The 20,530-nt window shown below is 39.1% G+C and overlaps 1 protein-coding gene across 1 annotated transcript; it reads right to left on the bottom strand.

The window, feature by feature from the left end:
• Nucleotides 1-263: 263 nt before the first annotated feature.
• On the bottom strand, nucleotides 264-1,757 carry LOC149196185 (methyltransferase FGSG_00040-like). Its single transcript, XM_089408210.1, has one exon. It carries the CDS (start codon nucleotides 1,755-1,757, stop codon nucleotides 264-266), a length of 1,494 nt encoding a protein of 497 aa, XP_089264336.1.
• Between the last annotated feature and the right edge of the window lie 18,773 nt (nucleotides 1,758-20,530).

Raw genomic sequence — 20,530 nt, 5'->3', positions numbered from 1 at the left:
AAATTAACCCTCCAAAATGGCACCCTGCCCTATGTCTTCCACATTGAATAATATCAGATCATGTAAATGTCTGTTGAACTGTTACTAGAACATCTGGCAGTTTGAAGCCTGACACACAAGTTCCTTGAAAACATGTTCACTATGTCGACCAAACACTCTGATGCATGCCTCCCTCGCTTGTTCTGATAGATATCTTGTACTAGATGCTTGATTTTCATCCCTCATCCAACGGTTAACATCTTTTAAATGTTTGGCTGCCATGATCAGAGTTCGAATGTCCCTCCGGGCACAGTGCTTTGAATGGTTTCCATGATTTCCATTCCAGAATGAAAGTAGTCCTCCAACGTTGTGGAGAGGAACACATTCGACGACATTCCTACAAAATATGCAAACACAAAAGATGCACGAACCCAATGCCTTTCTTCGGTTTTCAACTCAGAACTCCTAATAATCTCTTCCACCTCTAGGAAAAGCTCTGCACTTTTATCGCATGCTCGAAGATCAGCGTCGAAACAATGATGCAATTGAAGAGAAATTGCAGCATTGATTTCCTCCATTGCTTTGTCAAGCAATTTTCCAAATTCTCTGGTTATGGGCTCCAGAAGTGGCCTCAGAGATTGCTCCAATCTGCATCTGTTGCACTTGCATTTGAAACCCCAACACTCGCACTTAACTTGGCGCTGCAGCAAGGGGACAAGAGTATCGAAGTAAGAAATGGTTATCTCTTCTCCTTTATGGATGGGCTTGGACGCGTGAATAAACATTGCACTTCCCATTTCCAGACGGGTTGAATTCGGCAAACAGGAATGGTTAATGAAAGACTGCAGTAACCAGAGACCCCTAAAACAACTATGGTCTGAGCGGCGCAGTCCCGGTTCGTAAGCGCCACAGAATGAGTTTCGACTTATCACATCCCGGATACGATTAACGTCCACTTCAAAATTTTCTTTTCCCTTTCCACGGGACATTTCGTCGTCCGGTCTAAATAGATCAATAGCCGGAGCATGCAAGCTGTCCCTCGGAGAAGAAACATCTAAACTATAAAGTTGCTGGAGCAATCTATGGGATTTTCTGGCAGCGCAGACGACTACCGAGACAAGTTCTTCTTGAGAGGCCGTAAGAATTTTGCCGAACATAGGTAAAGCACTTTGCTCATCCTCATAAACAACTGCGACGGCGTTGCTTACCAGCAAAAGCTGCCCGGTTGCAATTTCTTGTGTGGCATAAAGTCCTCGGCCGCGGCCGTCTTTGGTCGTGTGGATCTCCACAGGGCCGACGAAATCAGCGACCTCCGGAGGAGAAGAGCACCGTCCAAGCAGGTAAGCGGAGATGTCATACTTACCATTCCGGCTCTGGGCATACAAAGTCTTCGCCTGACATAAAATATCTTTGATTTGCCTGTTCCCGGCGCTTACTCTGTCCGCTTTCTCCAAAAAATCACATGACGCCGCATAGTGCCTCAACCTGAGCAGGGTGCAGCCTTTCTGATAGAGCCATTTCAGATGGTTGGGATCGATCCCAAGGGCTTCATCGGAATCCTCAAGGGCCCACTTGAATTCTTTCAGCTGCAGCCACGTCTCTGCCCGGTTGGAATATGCGTGCAGAAGATTGGTACTGATATTCTTATTGTCATTCCACAAAACCCTCTCCTTGAGCTGAAGGTGAGTGGCGTCGATGCATTTTGTATAGTTCTCAGCGGCTGCGTCCCATCTTTTTTCTCTGAAGCACATGTTGCCCCTCTTCCTCGCCTCCTCCATGTTCACACCCAACGGCTTCTCCTCAGTCACTAGCTTGTGAACGTTGGTGTTGGAAAGGTGGAGGCGACAAAGTTTGAATTCACACATAAAACACGAGCTGTTGCTCTTCTATTGATCACACAAAACATGATGATTACAATGAACCCGGTGAAGGGTATTTAACCTTTTCCAACTAGCTAATTGCCTAAAATATCTTGACATGCAACCACATGCAATCACACACTCAAAGTTGTCTATCACTTAAATCGACTTAACTCAACACTCAAACACTCAACCACTCAATCACTCAGTTAACTGACTCTCTATGTTTAGCCAACTCCTCATGCAGGAGTAATTATCATATTTTAACACTACCCCTTAATTATGACTGCTAAACTAAAACATGACTCATGGCAACTCAAACATGTTTGTTGGTCTATGTCTCAGCTAGGCTTACAACACCCAAGTTTCTTCTATGAAACTAGATTTACAAGGCTTCAAGTGAACTTCTCCATTGCTCACAAGTTCTCTAATAAAGTGATATCTAGTATTAATATGCTTGCTCTTCTGATGAAACACGCTATTCTTGGATAGTGCAATCGTTGAGTTGTTGTCACAATATATTGTTGTTGATCCTTGTTGTTTCTTCTTGAGTCCATCAAATAATCTTCTTAACCACACTGCTTGACATGATGCTGATGTTGCTGCTACATATTCTGCTTCTGCTGAAGAAAGTGTCACAATGGGTTGCTTCTTAGATGCCCATGAAATCACACCTAAACCAAGGTGGAACACAAAACTAGAAGTGCTCTTCCTATCATCCAAACTGCCTACAAAATCTCTATCTGTGTATCCAATCAAATACTTCTTTTCCGTGCTTGCATACATAATGCCACAATCTCTAGTTCCTGCTATGTATCTCATAATTCTTTTTCGTAGACTCCAATGTGTGTCTTTTGGAGTCTCCATAAATTTGGAAATCAAACTCACTCCTTGCATGATATCCGGCCTTGTAGCTGTGAGATACATGAGGCTACCAACCAATCTTTTGAATAAAGTTGGATTGACATCTGATCCTTCATCATCCTTGCTTAAATTTGTACCTGTTGCAACTGGTGTAGGGACAGGTTTGCAATTTTCCATCCTGAATCTTTTCAATAAATCTTTCGAATATTTATTTTGACAAATAAAAATTCCTTTTCGAGATTGCTTAACTTCTATGCTAAGAAAATATTTCATGAGACCAAAATCTGTCATCTCAAATTCTTTCATCATGGCTGATTTAAAATCATCTATGTCAAAATCACCTATAAAAGTCATGTCATCAACATATAAGCAAACAATCAAAATCTGCCGATGCTCATTTACCTTTGTGTATAAGTTAGGCTCAATGTTGTTTCTGCAAAATTCATTTTTAATCATGTAGTTGTCGATTATGCTATACCAAGCTCTAGGCGCTTGCTTCAGTCCATAGAGTGCTTTCTTCAACCTGTAAACTTTCTCTTCATTACTCTCAACTTCATATCCTGGAGGTTGTTGCACATAAATTTCTTCTTCTAGAATTCCATTCAAGAATGCCGATTTCACATCCATCGGATATACTTTCCACTTGTTTTGAGCTGTTGTGGCTAGAACTGCTCTTACAGTATCCAATCTGGCAACCAAAACAAACGTTTCTCCAAAGTCTATTCACGGTTGCTGCAAGAACCCTTTTGCTACAAGTCTTGCTTTAAATCTGTCAATTTCACCTTTTTCATTCAACTTTGTCTTGTACACCCACTTCACACCAATTAGATTTTTGTCCTTTGGAAAATCAAGCAAATCCCATGTATCATTCTTTTCAATAGCTTCAATTTATTCATCCATGGCTTGCACCCAATTTTCATCTTTGATTGCTTCTTCAAATGAAGAAGGTTGGAATGAAAAAAATGCGAAATTTGAACTAACATCCAAATCATCATAAATATATTTCAAACTTCTCATCTTTCTCTTACCATTACTTGCTTCATCACCTGATTGATTGCTGGGAGAATCTTGATCTGTTGATCTGCTTCAGGATCCATGCTACTCTGAAAATCTTAGAGTCCTTGTTGGTGCATCTCTGTTTGGTGTCTTTACCTGTGATTCTTGCTGCTCCTTTTCTGCTACGTCATCTTCTTCCATTAGTGGCACTTGTGCATCAATTGTTTTGTCTACAGTTCCATTCCATGACTCTTGTTCCTTAAACACAACATCTCTACTAATTATGGTCTTCTTTGTGACAGGATTATACAATTTGTAAGCTTTTGATTGCTCACTATAACCAGTGAATATGCATTTTTCACTTTTATCATCCAATTTGCCTCTTCGTTCCTTAGGCACATGTGCATAAGCTACACATCCAAATACTCTGAGATGAGATACACTGCAATACATACCTGACCATGCTTGTTCTGGTACTCTGTTCATTACACTCTTTGTAGGAGATCTATTGATCACATAAATAGCACATGCAACTGCTTCTGCCCAATACTCATTAGACAAGTTTCTGCCTTTCAACATGCTTCTTACCATGTTCATAATTGTCCTGTTCTTTCTCTCCACTACACCATTCAGCTGCGGTGTGTACCTGGTTGTAAATTGTCTTCTGATCCCATGTTTCTTGCAGTAATTGTTATCTCTGCTACATGTTGCTGATTTTCAAAGAATGGAAGTAAGCTCGGTCCTTGGTTTCCTGCTCAGAAGAGGTCTACACTGGTTATCCTCCTCCTTCTCCTTCACCTCGCTTACTCCCTTTAACCCCATTGCCTCCGTTTTTTCCCTTGCGATGCGATCTGATCGCAATCGCACATTAACCCCGCTGCCTATTTTTGCCCCTTGTCTTCTGCTGCTGCAATATTGCGATGCGATCTGATTGCTATCGCATATAGCATCCATGTGTTTTAAGGTTTCGCCCCTCTGCTTCTGCCGCTGCGATATTGCAATGTGATCTGATCGCTATCGCAAATCGCACCCATGTGTGTTAAGGCTTTGCCCTTTGCCTTCTGCCGATGTGATATTGTGATGCGATGTGACCGCTATCGCAAATCGCACCCATGTGTGTTAAGGCTTCGCCCTTTGTCTTCCGCCGATGCAATATTGCAATGCGATCTTATCGCAATCGCACATCGCCTCTCCTGCAAACCAATCTCCACCTTCCATCCGTTTAATCCAACGACATTCGCTCCTCCCGCTCTCGCAAACCAACCGCGCGTTAACTCGTGATCAAAGTGGTTTGATTCCGCCCCGTCCGCCACGCATTGCACAATGATTGTGATTGCTGGCCTTTGTACATTTACCACCCATCTCCGAAGGTGCGAGCAATACTGCTTACCGCCCGTCCTTCGTCCCCGCCCGTTAAACTCCCCACATCTCTTCCACCCGGTGACCGTTGGATCTATCTGCCCACGATCCAATAGCCTGAATCCACTCCACTACTGTATTTCCCGATACCTTCGTTGACCAGATCTTCCACCCGCCATAAAGTACGCCACCTTTGATTATTCTGTGCTCCTGAAGGATGAAGCGGTCATCTACCAGTACCAGGTGCATTTCCTCCTCAACAATTGCATTTAAGAAATAGGATAGCCGAGAATGAGAAGGACGTGCCTCGAGCAGATCAGAGCATTTATCAGTTATGGAGCTCCTTCCATATAACACTCCACCTGTTTAGGAAGGACAATAGAGCACGAGAGAACGTCAAATTCATTTACTGAAGCAGGCAGATTGTAGCAGAGACTCCATCAGAGAGTTAAAGCGGTTGGTGGTCCATTATGACCCCTTCCCGCATAGAACAGCAGAATATATTTGTAATCAAACTCTATATATACCCAGAAAACAGATGTAATCTGGGGGATGGATGGATGGTTTTGGTTTTGATGTAAGGTTCAACTTCTGGAGACTGTAACTACTGTGATACCTGCAGCGTCTAGTCTTCATTTTCAACTAATACAAGCTTCTTTTGCTGTTAATTGCTCACTTTCCACTTCTATTCTATTCTAGGTTGTGCCTGTTATGCATTTGTCTTGAATTCTTGATGTTTGGCATTAGAGGGGTTGTCATCCCACCTCTGTGTTAAAGTCTTGTTTATTTCAGTGAATGTATTATTCAGGTTTCTGTTTGCTTAGTGACAAAGAGTTGTCATCCTGTCTGTGCATTAAGAAACAGATTTGCAGACCTCTAACTGGTTGCAGCCGGCCATCACAGGGCCCTGTGCATCTGCTGGTGTGGTTAGTATTCTCCATATCCACTTAATCCTCAAACTATGAGTAATTGGTGGTTAAACGCCTTGTAGTCTGAGGGTGTTCACCCATGTCTGGGGTCAAGCATAGTAGGAGTGGTTTTCTGGCTTGAATAAGCATCATTCCTCCCATTCACCCATTTCCCACATTATGTTGAATTTCTAATGTTCCCGAGCATCTCCAAGATACAACCTAGGAGAGTTTCTTGGGGTGATAATAGTAATCATGGAATTCCTTTGAGTCATATTCTCCACCATGATCTGAACCTTAATACCTTGATCTTTCGATCACTTTGGTTCTCTACTAAGGCTTTGAATTCTTTGAATTTTGCAAAAGTTTCAGACTTCTACTTCAAGAAGTAAACCCAAGTCTTTCTGTTGTAGTCATCAATGAAAGTGAGGAAGTAGCAACTTCCACCAATCGACTGTGTCCTCATAGGTCCACACAAGTTTGTATGCACTAGCTCAAGAGGTTGCTTTGCTCTGTATGCAACTCCCTTTGGAAAACTTTCGCGGTGTTGTTTTCCTAAGATGAAACACTCACAAGTACTAGCAGGCTCTTTGATGGGAGGTAACACTCTGACCATCTGTTTCTGTTGCAACAATCTTAAACCAGAGAAGTGCAAGTGTCCAAATCGAAAGTGCCATAACCAATAATCATCAGAACATGCAACTGTAAAAGAAATCACTTGACCATTGTAATTAAAAATTAGAGCAAAGAGTTTGTTCCTCGTCATCTGCACCTTTTCTATAAGTTGCTTGCTTGGGGGCTTGTCATATATAACACCTTCTTGACCTTGAAAGATAACTTTGTATCCTTTCTGTGTCAATTGACCAACACTTAACAAATTATGTTTGAGAATAGGAACATAATATACCTTTGAGATTGTCTTCGGCTCCCCCTTCTTGGTCAGAATGTTGACCACTCCTTTGCCATCTACTTCCACAGTCTTGTTAGTCCCCAAATTTACCTCTGTTTTCACAGATTGATCGAAATTTGCAACCAAATCCTTGTTGCCTGTCATGTGGTTACTGCAACCACTGTCTAACAGCCACACACTAGTAGAAGGTTCATGCATGGTATGGCAAGCTAGGAACATGGAGTTAGTACTCTCTGTAGTGACATTAGCTCTCTGGTTCCCTTGATCAGCTATCTTCTTCCTGCAATCACAAGCATAGTGACCAAATTTATTGCAATAATAACATCTCACCTTTGATTTGTCAACTCTTTGATTATTTTTGAAGCTTTTGTAGTTGCTTCCACTTGCATGTTCATGCTCTTCTTGGCCATATTTCTGACCACCATATCTTCCACTTCATCCTCTTCCTCTCGATCTACTTCTGTCTCGACCTTTGACTCTTGAAATAGAAACCTGACTTTTGAAAACGGTCTCTAAAGTGGAATCCTTATTTTTGTCTATCCTTGCCTCATGTGATAGAAGTGATCCCATGAGCTCATTAACTGTTAATGATGCCAAATCCTTGGCTTCTTCTATGGCTACTACCACAACATCAAATTTGGTAGACAAAGATCGAAGGACCTTCTCAACCACTCTTTGATCTTTTATATCTTCACCATAAATCTTTAACTGATTTACGACAGTTATGACCCGATTCATGAAAGAATCGATGTCCTTTGTCTCCTTCATCTGTAGACTTTCAAAATCTCTCCTAGTATTCTACAACTTAACAATATTGACTTTGGCCATACCTGTATAGTTTGTTGCCAAAGTATCCCATGCTACTTTTGTTGAAGACGTGATCATAATCTTCTGGAACACTGCTCAGTTCACTCCCTGCTAAATAAGCTACAACGCATGTGCATTCTTCTTCTTGTCTTTCTTCTATTTCTCCCTCTCTGTATTACTGAGAGCTTCTTCTTCTTCTTCATTCTTAGGTTCTGAAAACCCAAACTTGACATAATCCCAAACATCATGTGCCTGCAACGTGATCGCCATCTTAATGGCCCACACATCATAATCTTTCCCTGTAAACGGTGGGAACTGGGGCTGGAAATTTGAGAAAGCCATCTTTCTCTAAAAAAATATCTCTTCAAAAAAAACCTTAAGTTTTCTCCTTTAATAAGCTTTGCAAAGCTCCTTTAAAAAAAAATACCCCTTTTAATAAAAACCCTAAGTTTTTTATTTAAAAAAAACATTTTCAAAAACCTTTTAAAAAAGTCCTTGAAAAAACTTTAAAAAAAATTTTCACCACACCTTTAAAAAAAAAACAAACCTATAAACCTCACGTATTTAAAAAGGACCACGTGAATTTGATCTTTTAATAAACAATGTGACCTTTCATAAATGTTTCGTTCTCCAAAAAATGTCCCACGTAATTTTCCAAACCTCTATTGACTTTAAACCTTTTACATGTTTGTCGTGAACTTCTCATGCGATTAACGCACTGCACGATGACCAGCGTCGACATTAGTCTGTTAATGCCACAGAAACAAGCTTGAACCGCGTGCTTGGAAAAGCGCTTTAAGTCAAGGCCTGTTAATCCACAAGAAAAATTATATTTCTCCTCTCATATAGGTTGTTGCTAATCTGTTCTCTGTATCTATTTGTAACCTCGCTTTGATACCCATTTGTTGGAAAGGCGGAGGAGACAAAGTTTGAATTCACACATAAAACACGAGCTGCTTCTCTTCTATTGATCACACAAAACATGATGATTACAATGAACCTGGTGAAGGGTATTTAAACTTTTCCAACTAGCTAATTGCCTAAAATATCTTGACATGCAACCACATGCAATCACACACTCAAAGTCATCTATCACTTAACTCGACTTGACTCAACACTCAAACACTCAACCACTCAATCACTCAGTTAACTGACTCTCTATGTTTATCCAACTCCTCATGCAAGAGTAATTATCTTATTTTAACAGTTGGTAGGGCTGTCCACAAAAGCAAGAATGCTACCGTCAGCGGCTTGTATAAAGTAGGGCTCCTTGACGGCCACTCTAGCTCCCCTTGGATAAAGTTTCTTTACATCCGCAATCTGAGAGGGAGGCGTGTAGTGGATTTCCAGCTTGACCGCGCGACCTTTATCGTCCTCAAGCAAGGTCACTATCATGCTCCTTCTAAGCGCCTCCACGCACAACGTTCCATACACCACCCGGCCATGGTGGACTTCTCCAACCTGCAACTCCATGAAGGAAATTGAACTCAATTGTTGCAGGGGAATAGTATAAGCTGAGCCCCCGCTGCTGCTGATGTCTATGAAATGGAAGCGTAATGTGCCTCCTGCTTCGTCGGCCTCTACCACGTGGGCGAAATGGTCTAAATTGTGGAGTTGGAGGAGACCTCTTTTTTCAAATCTCTCCAAGGCTAACCTTTCAAGTGAGACCGTCGGGTCACCCATTGTTTCCACCATCAATTTCTCCGCCACCAGGTTCTCTACCATCAGGTGATTCTTGAACCTTGGCTGCTTCAGTCATCTTCTTCGGATACTTATCCGCGCCATTGGTACCAAGCTTCCCTTCACCACCACCCCCTTTTTTTCTTTAAGAAGAAAACACGTAAACAGCCTAGGAAGGGCCGGAGTTTGATAACAGGATTTTTCTCAACGCAAGTTACAGGTAAAGGCAAGGATTATGGATCCACTTTCATCTTATGCTGATCGGATTCATATAACTCCTAATTTTATAATGAAGATAAGGCAGTGGTAGTCAAACAGTCATATGGAATTTGAGCATTGCATACTTGCGTGCGATAACAATTTTCCACGTATCTGCCACATTAATTACGGGAGGCACACCAATGGTTGAACGGGTCCACGTCAACCAGCCCTCTTGCCATGTTGGAATCTCACTCTTTTTATGATAGGTGGGGGCTGCATGCAGTGACCTGTTGACAACATATGAGTACCGGTTCGGCAGGTGGAGGCAGGGTTTAGGGTTTGTTTAGCATGAATATCGTGTGCCTTGTTCATTGCTCCATTCATTTCTGTTTGGGACCTGTTCTTGTCCGTTCTCTTTGCCGGGTAGTTGAGCGCCGCTGCTCCAATGGCAGTCACTGCCATTACGGTCATCGGTGATGTGGGTAGTGGCTTCGGTGATGCGGGTGGTGGTTTATGGACTAGTAGAGATGGTCGTGCTGGAGGTTGTTCGGTTGTTTTCATGTGTTTCGTCTTGTTTTTTTGCCTAGTTTTTCTTCCTCGTTTGGTGGTATGGGCTCGTTATTCGTCTGTGTTTATCCCTGTGGTGAATTTAGCTCAGCTCGGTGTTGGACATGGTCATTTCATGCTCTGAACGGATTTTTCAGGTTTGTAGTTCAATTTATGAGCTTCAATTTCACATTTTATCTGCATTTTTTGGGATATCTAACCATTTTGATGTTGTCTTGCAGGTTGTTGCAGTCTGAGCTATTGTTTTTGGAGCATCTAGGGTTCTTGTGGCTTTCTGGCATGGAGAAAAAACATCAACTAGACATAGAAGGTAGGACATTGTCCTACCAGCCTGAATACTGTTTTTTTTAACACATTTAGCCTCCATTGGAATATTGTGCCTTTGTTATGCTTTGTTATGCTTGTGTATTATTGTGTATGTGTTTTTAAACACTTTCACCTATGTGGGTTTTGTGGGTTTTGGCTAATTTATGGGTTTTCAGTTTGTTGAGTTTTTCACCTGTGTGGGTTTTGTCTAATTTATTGGTTTTGGGTTTGTTGGGTTTTGGGTTTTGGGTTGTGGGTTGTAGGTTTTGGGTTTTGGGTTGTGGGTTTTACAGTCAGGTTCAGGTTTTGGGAGGGTAATGAAAACAAAGTATATGAGACTGCTCATGTAATGTTGGGTTTCCTTCTGAGGTTGTCAAAATAGACCTGAGAGCTTGGCATAGGACATCACTGACTCATCCTGGGCACATGCAATTCAGTTTTTCTCTATTATCCCAGGGAGGCCAAAACTTTTTTGTGTGAGGCAATGCTTCATGGATTGTCATAGGAGGCAGAGGCAGGACTCGAGACCACCCATCTATAGGAAGGTTGTGAACATAGCCTCTTGGCCTCATACAAACTGAAAAATATTTCGAGTCAACAAACTCTGGCCCTATGCCACCAAAATGACGAGTTATTGTCTCCCAAACATCTTTTGGTGCCATGGCCACATGTTCGTAGTAGAAGAATGGAGGCCCATGCATAGATGCCTTGATCTCCTTTGGATGTTGTTCCACAGGCCCAGGGTATCCAGGAACTCCAAACCCAATAAGTTCCTCCAGGGATGGATACGGAAGCATTAAATGTTCATCATTCAATTCAACTTGTTCAGATTGTACTGTTTCTATGATATTTTTGTTCTTCAATATTTTCTTCTCTTGCGCTCTAGGCATTTTCTTCTTTATTGAAGATGATCCAGCTTTCAAGACAATATCTTCTTGCTTTCTTTTCCGATATTCTCTTAAACATGAGTTTTCATCTTCTGCCTCCAGTCCCTGCACATCAGTAAACATAATTTATACTTGGTAATTTCAATGCAAAGAACTCTGTCTACCAGTATAATTCTTACCTTTAAACATGGCACATTGTATCTAATCTCATAGAACTTAGAAAATTCATATATCAAAATCTTAGAAAAAGGGCCATCTGGTCTCGAACAATAAATCCATCTCCAACAATTTGATTGCAGTCAAATTTCAAGTAAAATATAAACATCCTTTAAGATATTCAAACTTAATTCTTACCTTTAAACATGGCACATTGTATCTAATCTCATAGAACTTAGAAAATTCATATATCAAAATCTTAGAAAAAGGGCCATCTGGTCTTGAACAATAAATCCGTCTCCAACAATTTGATTGCAGTTGAACAATAAATCCATCTCCAACAATTTGATTGTAGTCAAATTTCAAGTAAAATATAAACATCCTTTAACCGGTAAATATACTTCGTCTTAACATTTTTATTTGTTAAAAAAAGTAAAACGATAACAAGGATGGAGCAAAGGCTCCATCTTTGCAAAGCATTCTTTGAATATCTTACTCTGAGGTCTTTCTATTGCTTTCCTCGTACAAATAAGAGGTCTTATTTTGCCTACAACTCTTAAAAATGTCACCACTGTGATTGGAATAGAAGTGAACTCAACTTTTTAAAATACTTTTAATCTCCTTGTAACTAAGCTTTCCAATCAAGGGAATTCATCAGGAAAGGAAGATCTCAAGCTTGGCTCAATCATTATGTATCAGTTACAATTAGACCAGTGGAAGTGTTGTATATCTCATGACTTAGTGGAAGTGTTGTATATCAGTGTTCAGGTTGGAGCTTGTCCAATTGAAAAAGGATATCTTTTTGGCTTCTGTTTGTTTATATTATGATTTTCTGTTTGTTTATATTATGACTTAGTGGAAGTGTTGTATATCTCATGACTTAGTGGAAGTGTTGTATATCAGTGTTCAGGTTGGAGCTTGTCCAATTGAAAAAGGATATCTTTTTGGCTTCTGTTTGTTTATATTATGATTTTCTGTTTGTTTATATTACGATAATGGTTGGGTCATAATCTTTCATTGCATTGTGGATTTTGTAAAGAATCTCTGCACTGTTTAGCCCCACTCTCATGGCTTTACTGTACATTAGATGTACATCAGATTTTCAAGTCTGTTAAGATGCACATTTCAGATGCACATTTCAGGTTCATTCGTCATTGCATTGTGGCTTTACTGTACATCATATTTTCAAGTCTGTTAAGATGCACATTTCAGGTTCATTCATCATTGCATTGTGGATTTTTTCAGGGGACTCTGCACTGTTTAGCCCCACTCTCATGGCTTTACTGTACATTAGATGTACATCAGATTTTCAAGTCTGTTAAGATGCACATTTCAGGTTCATTCATCATTGCATTGTGGCTTTACTGTACATTAGATGTACATCACATTTTCAAGTCTATTAAGATGCACATTTCAGGTTCATTCATCATTGCATTGTGGATTTTGTTAGGGGACTCTGCACTGTTTAGCCCCACTCTCATGGCTTTACTGTACATTAGATGTACATCAAATCCTAATTACAGTGAATATGTTTGTAATGATCCTAATTACAGTGATAATTTTTTATCTTTATATGTGCAATATATAACCTCTCTTGAGATAGGAACTGTCAATATATAACCTCTCTTGAAATATTAAAACAAATATCTTCCACTTGATAGATATTACAGATAGATATTATAGATCTCTTTGTCTCTTGTTGAATCCCCTCATGCTCAGTTTCTCAATGGTTATTAGTATCTTCTATTGGTAACTACTTGTGATTTATGTTCACTTCTTTTCCTTCTTTATTATGTTGCCTTTCATCAAGTAATTACCAAATTAAGTAATTACTACTTCTTTTCCTTTGCAATGTTGTTTCAAACTGGATTCAATTGATCTTTACTTTCTATTATTTTCTCTTGAATTTCCTTTAGTGAGAACAAATGGATTCTTTTGTTTACTGCCTCTGTGAGCAGACAAAGGGTTGGTTTCTATTGCACTTCTCAAGCACATGCTCCTGGGAAGATCTTTCCTTTGAAAATGAAAATGGTCCATAAAGCTGAGGGGGTCCCCATGGTGGAAAGAGCTACAGTGAAGCTTCTAGGAATTATTCAACAGTGAATATGTTTGTAATGATCCTAATTACAGTGATAATTTTTTATCTTTATATGTGCAATATATAACCTCTCTTGAAATAGGAATTGTCAATATATAACCTCTCTTGAAATATTAAAACAAATCTCTTCCACTGGATAGATATTATAGATCTCTTTGTCTCTTGCTGAATCCCCTCATGCTCAGTTTCTCGATGGTTATTAGTATCTTCTATTGGTAACTACTTTTGATTCATGTTCACTTCTTTTCCTTCTTTATTATGTTGACTTTCATCATAATTCCAATTCAAATTCAATATAGTTTATAGTTTAGCTTCTACTATGAAACCAATCAACATATTGCATCCTTACAAAATTCACATTGCGATTATTATGTTGACTTTCATCATAATTCCATATCATAATTCCAATTCAAATTCAATATAGTTTATAGTTTAGCTTCTACTATGAAACCAATCAACATATTTCATCCTTACAAAATTCACATTGCAATGTGGTTACAAAAATTAATTCATGCCACCCTTATGCTTGATGGCCTCCATTTCTTGCATTTCCCAGAATTGTTGAGTCTCCTGCTTGACCCAAGTATGGTGGACTACCCAAGATTGGTTGATTAGGATGTGCTTGAATGTTACCATATCCTTGACTCTAATTTTCTCCTTGTAGCCATGGAGGGACTGAGTAACCCAAGTGTCCACTTGTGTTACTAACCCTAGCACTGGGTGCAGGTGTCATATAAACACAATTAGGATTTAAACCTACACTGGTAGGGGTATATGAGGTGGGCACAACCCCTAGCTGATAGCGGGGGACTTGGATGTTAATTAGCTCTTGGTATGATGGTGTGTGCTCTGCAATGTGGTCCAGCATATTGGACATCATCCTATTTGCCTCAAACTGGATTGGACCATAGACTTCCCTGCTTGTCACCCCTCCTCCTCTTTCCAACACTTCTTGAACCTTTCTTGCCTCCCTCTCTTGCCTTGCCAATTGTTTTTGATGTTCCTTATCTTCCCTTTCTTTTTGTCTTTCCATCCTTTCCTTTGTTCGAGCTTCTACTGCTGCAATCCTTGCAGCTCTCTTGTCCTTGGCCAACTCCTTCTTTCTCTTTTTAGTTTCCTGAATTTTATTTTTTTTACATTCAGAATCAAACAATAAATTCATATAATCTTCAGATGTGAGCAACTGTGAACTCCTCCCCAAACGAAGACAATCTGCAATTGAGTGCCTTGATGAGGCCTTCACTCTCTCTATTGGTAGCTTTAGGAATGCACCAAGTAATCTTTGATTTGCCCCATTCTCCCTAGGATCTGACACTTGGATTTTAGCCTCTAGTACAACTAATTGGCCCCCATTATTGTCTTCTTCAGGTACTTCATGCTGAACAGGCTCCTCTTCCAGTGAACCATTGTCCACAAAATAATGAACAAGTTCGGTGTTCAACTCTGATGGTTGTGAAGGCATGTCCATGCTTTCCTCATTGGTGGTAGACACATTATGTGGGTTGATATTCATCATGGCCTTTGCCAACCATGATGGTGGGCTTACCTGGGTTGGCATGCTCAATTGTTCATTGTTTAATCCTGTTGCATTATCATTTGAAATCAAGTTTTCATTTTCATTCGCTTCATCAACTGCCTCATATGGAATATCACATGCAGAATTGGCATTGTTTAATCCTGTTGCATTATCATTTGAAATCAAGTTTTCATTTTCATTCACTTCATCAACTGTCTCATATGGAATATCACATGCAGAATTGGCATGTGGTTCAGTGGGTGTGATAGCCTCCATGACATTGACAGTTGGTTCATGACTGAACTGTGTCTCACTCACATGTTCATCATCATCACCACATAAGTGCCCTTCATAAAGGGACATTATACCTTCAGCAGCATCAAAATCTTCTTGGGCATTAACATGGTCTTGTAAGTTCTTTGCTTCTTGACCTTCCACATAAAATTCTTGGCTACAATAAGTATCATGCACGGGAGCATCAACATTAAGTGGCCATATACCAGTCCTCCTAAATCCAGCCTTGATATTAGAAGGTGTGAGAGCCCTTTTTAATGCTTTACCTGCAAGCTCAACTAGCTCAAACCTCTTTACTTCCACCCCTAGATTTTTTGCCATCCACAAAGCTCGCTCGATCCTGAAATAATTCTTGAAAGGCGCAAACACACTGACATCAAGGGGTTGCAATCTGTGAGTGGTATGAGTCGATAAGGTTAACAGATCAATGCCAAAATTGTTGGCCTCCTCAATTGTCTGCAAATCCATGTGGCTTCCATGGCCATCTAAAATTAGTAGGTGTCTGTTTTCAGGAGAGACACCACCTGGTACAGATGTAGCAAAATGACAAAGCCAATTCAGAATAGTTCCTTTGTCATCCATGCATGGGGATGTGTTGCCATGCATGCACCTGGTTCACAGTTATGTATATAGTTTTTTAGTTGTGTTTTACCTTTGAATAGGTAAAATCTTAGGATTGAAGAACCAATTGCATTGACACAAGAAAGTATAGTGATCCACTCCCTGCTCTTAGGCAAAATCTTAGGCACATTTATGCTCCCTCTTTTGGCAATTACCCGCATACCACAATTCCTTCCTGCCTATAAGCGAGTTTCATCACAGTTCCATATATGGTTTGGGGCATATGAGTGTTGCTCATATGAAGCAGAAGAGTGTTATAGAACTTGGACACAATTGCAAGGCGTAGATTTAAAGCCCTGTTTCTGTCAAGGCCCTCAGTTGTACGTAGCATAAGGTCTAGATGCCTTTTTTTAAATCCACTCCACCATGATTTACCAGGAAACCCATCTTTGAAGGGGCTTGGCCTCCCCTGACAGATTTGAGCTACTGTGGATTTAAGTTGTATAATATCTAACCCATGTCCCAATTGGGCCATCTACTTACACCACTCAACCACCTCAGCCTCCTCCTCTTCAGTCATAATTATAACAAGCCCTCTATGCTTCGTATTAGTCAACCCATTTATCCAATAATGTATGTTAGAGGCAGCAATACCATGTTTTTTTGCAGAGGCATGGTTTGATGTCCCTTAAACTCGATTCATCAATTGCAGTTAGCATGTCTTGCTTTGTCCAGCCTCTGATGTCATTGATTTTCTTTGTTGAACTTTCACCTTGCACTGTGGTTGAAGGTAGCTCTGTGGTTGATGGTGGGATAGCATGATCTGCCACCACAGTGTCCTTTTCAACAACATTACTGGGTGCATTGGGAGCATTCACATCACCCCCACCATCCTCATCTAATGAAGTGGGTCACAGTTGGGCCCTCCTCTCTCTTGCCTCCTCTTGTTCCTTGTATGATCTGCAATAGAAACTCTTGGCATGGCTGCAACAACCTACAAAGTAACCACCAAATTCTGATTTTAAAAAACTGTATTAGAAAACAAGGAAATTCATTGGCCTTTGCAATCAATGAGCAACAACAATCAGTGCTTTATCTATATATTGTAGTTGAATACATCTCGGATCTGAAAATCATTATTGGAAGGGTTTAAACTTCTTTATTTGATTCTTAGATGATTTTTATGAGTTATCAGGAAGAGCTATTCCTTTTTAATTTTGTAACAGGTTTGACATAACACAATTTCTTTAACCCAACTATTTTTCTGTGTCCTCAAATGATTGTTCTTGGCATTCATTTTATTCATAGTTGGTGAAAATATGGGTTTTCAGGAAGAGCTATTCCTATTTCTTTTGGTAACAGCTTTGACATAACATAGTTTCTTCAACCCAACTAGCTTTCTGTGTCCTCAAATCATTGTTCTTGGCATTCATTTTATTCCTAGTTGGTAAAAATATGAGTTATCAGGAAGAGCTATTCCTTTTTCTTTTTTGTAACAACTTTGACATAACTGAGTTTCTTCAACCCAACTAACTTTTTGTGTCCTCAAATCATTGTTTTTGGCACTCATTTTGTTCTTGACATTTTTTTTATTCCTAGTAAGGGTTAGCATGTTTTTATGTAAGGGTTCTTAGTTGTAGTATCTTTATGTAGTTATGTAGTTATTTTGATTTCAGATTCACCTTAGGCACATATATTTTCAGTTTTTTCATTCTTCACTCATTGTTATACTGTTGGAGGCATCTAATCTCAACGAGCATTAATATAGGTAAGAAATTATCCTTGTTGTTGACTGCTTAGGGGCAACAACTCACACTGAGTTTTCTGTGTGCCAATCAACTTTGATTCTTTACATATTTATGGGTTTGTTGGCAACATACAACACCTAGGGGACCCCCTTGAGACTGGAAAAGAGAATTTCTGATTCTTTACAGATTTATGGGTTTGTTGGCAGCATACAACACCTATGGGACCCCCTTGAGACTGGAAAAGAGAATTTCTAAACCAGTGGGTCTGTTATTCATTTAGAAATGCATAGGTGACTAGCCACCCCAACATAGTCTTCATTCTTTGGACAATAGTGTCTTGTTAAAGTCTTAAGAAACTAGCGCTTATCAGTGTTGTTAGTCCCGCCTGGAGCGACAACACTAGCTTGACTTCTTGATCCATAGAAACAAGCTTTCAAAGAGTCTTCTCCAACGTATTTCTTGATTTCACTGAAGAATGATTCTTACACAACCAAATGAACTAAAGCACTATAAATGCAGAGCAGCCAGCAGCTAGAGCGTACCTAACCGGGGTAAGATTGCCCAGCTTGTCAAAACCCCACAGGAGATTTATGTGCATATCAATTTGGATCTGTGAGTTTCTCCCGAAAACTATATGTGGTTGCATTGTATAATGAGGAATATACACACAAAAAGACATACCGAGAATGCCCCTCATAAACCCATATCACATAATATTACACTTCAGATCAGAAAGCCATCAGACATCATCAATCATACAGAATCCATCAGATCAGAATCACAGAACAAATCTCATATACAACACATACATAATTTAGTTTTATATCAATCAATTACATGCATTATTGAGCCATTGTTTGTTAGACCACTGAGTCTAATAAGATTTCGTGCTTTTATCCTCATCATGTCATGTCGAGGAAGAATCGATTGAAACGAATCTACGTGATATCACCACCCTAACTCACTCTACTAACTGTTGTTAGATGTGTTGCAATGTTTGGTTTGCTTGATACTTATTTTGATTTCAGATTCACGTCAGGCACATATCTTTTCAGTTTTGTCATTATTCACTCGTTGTTATCCAAATGATTTCAGATTCACCTCAGGCACATATCTTTTCAGTTTTGTCATTATTCACTCATTGTTATACTGTTGGAGGCATCTGATCTCAACGAGCATTAATATAGGTAAGAAATTATCCTTGTTGTTGACTGCTTAGGGGAAATAGCTCACACTGAGTTTTCTGTGTGCCAATCAACTTTGATTCTTTACAGATTTATGGGTTTGTTGGCAACATACAACACCTAGGGGACCCCCTTGAGACTGGAAAAGAGAATTTCTAAACTAGTGGGTTTGTTATTCATTTAGAAATGCTTCTCTAACCAAACAATGAATCTACCTGACATCAGAATTTTCTCTTTGAAAGGATATTCTTTGCTATTATAGTAGTCTGATATTGAGTTGCAAGGGTCAAATTTGAGGTTATAGTGGCAATGAAATTGGTTTCTAAATTAGTAAATCAATAATGAAATTGGTTGTAATGGCTTTAATTTAGCCTTGTTTCTCAACAGAAATAACATTATTCATTATTCAACAAAAATGGTAACATTATTCAACAAAAACATATTTGTATGTCTCCAGCAACTAATGAATACAATGAATGTAACATTGTGCACACACTCAGTTTGTATGTTTCCAACAACTTCTGAATAGAATGAATGTAACAATGTCTGAACACTTTGATTACATGTCTCCAATAGCTGATCAGTAAAATGAATGTTTGAAATGAAAATGAGTAAGAGTTGATGTTTTATAGTTTTTTGATATAAAATTTAATTGGTAGGGAAGATTGACATAGATTGTCATCTCCCAAATTCAAATGTGTGGCCTGGATTGATTTGTACATGATCAAATGATTGATAATCTTTGATGCTTGATCCATGTGCTTTCCTGTTTTTAATTCCTAAATTGAAAAGGTTGGTGTGTTTAATACTTGAATTTAAAGGGTTGGTGTCATTTATTGTATCCTCTGAACTAATTCCTGAATTGAATGTTTTCATTTATGGTCTTTAATCTTGAATGGAATGTTGTCATTTATTGTCTTCAATATGTTGAATGGTTAAATACACATGTACATATGTGTGACACACATTTCACCTATTCTTGTGCAAGTATCACTGAGCAATGGGATGTGTTGCTCAAGTGGAAATCTGTAGGTGACTATTTGATGGGATAGGTGTACTCCTAAATAGAATTCAATGGAATGTTTTGCAGTGCATTTTGACTTATTTGGTAATTCAAAGTTGGAGATATTTGGGACATTATGTCTTGTCAATATGTGATGTTAAGGTTTGGTATTTGACACTTGTTGGCCCAATCAATATGTGGGCCCATTTTGGACTAAATTATATAACTTATATAACTTAATGTAAACTATTTATGTGCATATTTTTGTTGATTTATGAATTTTTTTAATAGATGTGTAGGACTAGTACTATAACTAATATTGATCCCTACCCAACAATAAAAAGCTATTTCCTAAATATGTCCACTCCATACATAACATTTGAAAGATCACAAAAACAGATGTAATGATTGAAGTTTTAATTTTGGACGGCCATTCTATTAATTACAAATTTCATTTAATTCGTCTTATCTCTTCCAAAACGTTTGCTTTCGCAAAATATAAATACGATCCAATGTTTTTTATTTTTATTAAAATTATTTTATAAACAAATATTATCGTAAAGAATTAAGTTTTTCAAAATTCATCACGAATTGTTGAATTAAAAAAATAAAAATAAAAAAAATGAAGACATGATCAAACGATGTGA

This window comes from Pinus tabuliformis, chromosome 2_2 (genome assembly GCF_031772625.1).
Source record: "Pinus tabuliformis cultivar Carrire ecotype Pingquan chromosome 2_2, CPIR1, whole genome shotgun sequence".
Lineage (NCBI taxonomy): Eukaryota > Viridiplantae > Streptophyta > Pinopsida > Pinales > Pinaceae > Pinus > Pinus tabuliformis.
The sequence above is the reverse complement of the archived record's forward strand: the minus strand, read 5'-3'. Positions and strand labels throughout refer to the sequence as shown.

What these genes read in the sequence shown, in the direction of transcription:
- LOC149196185 (XM_089408210.1), bottom strand. Translation starts at nt 1,757, where the DNA reads ATGGAGGAGGCGAGGAAGAGGGGCAACATGTGCTTCAGAGAAAAAAGA.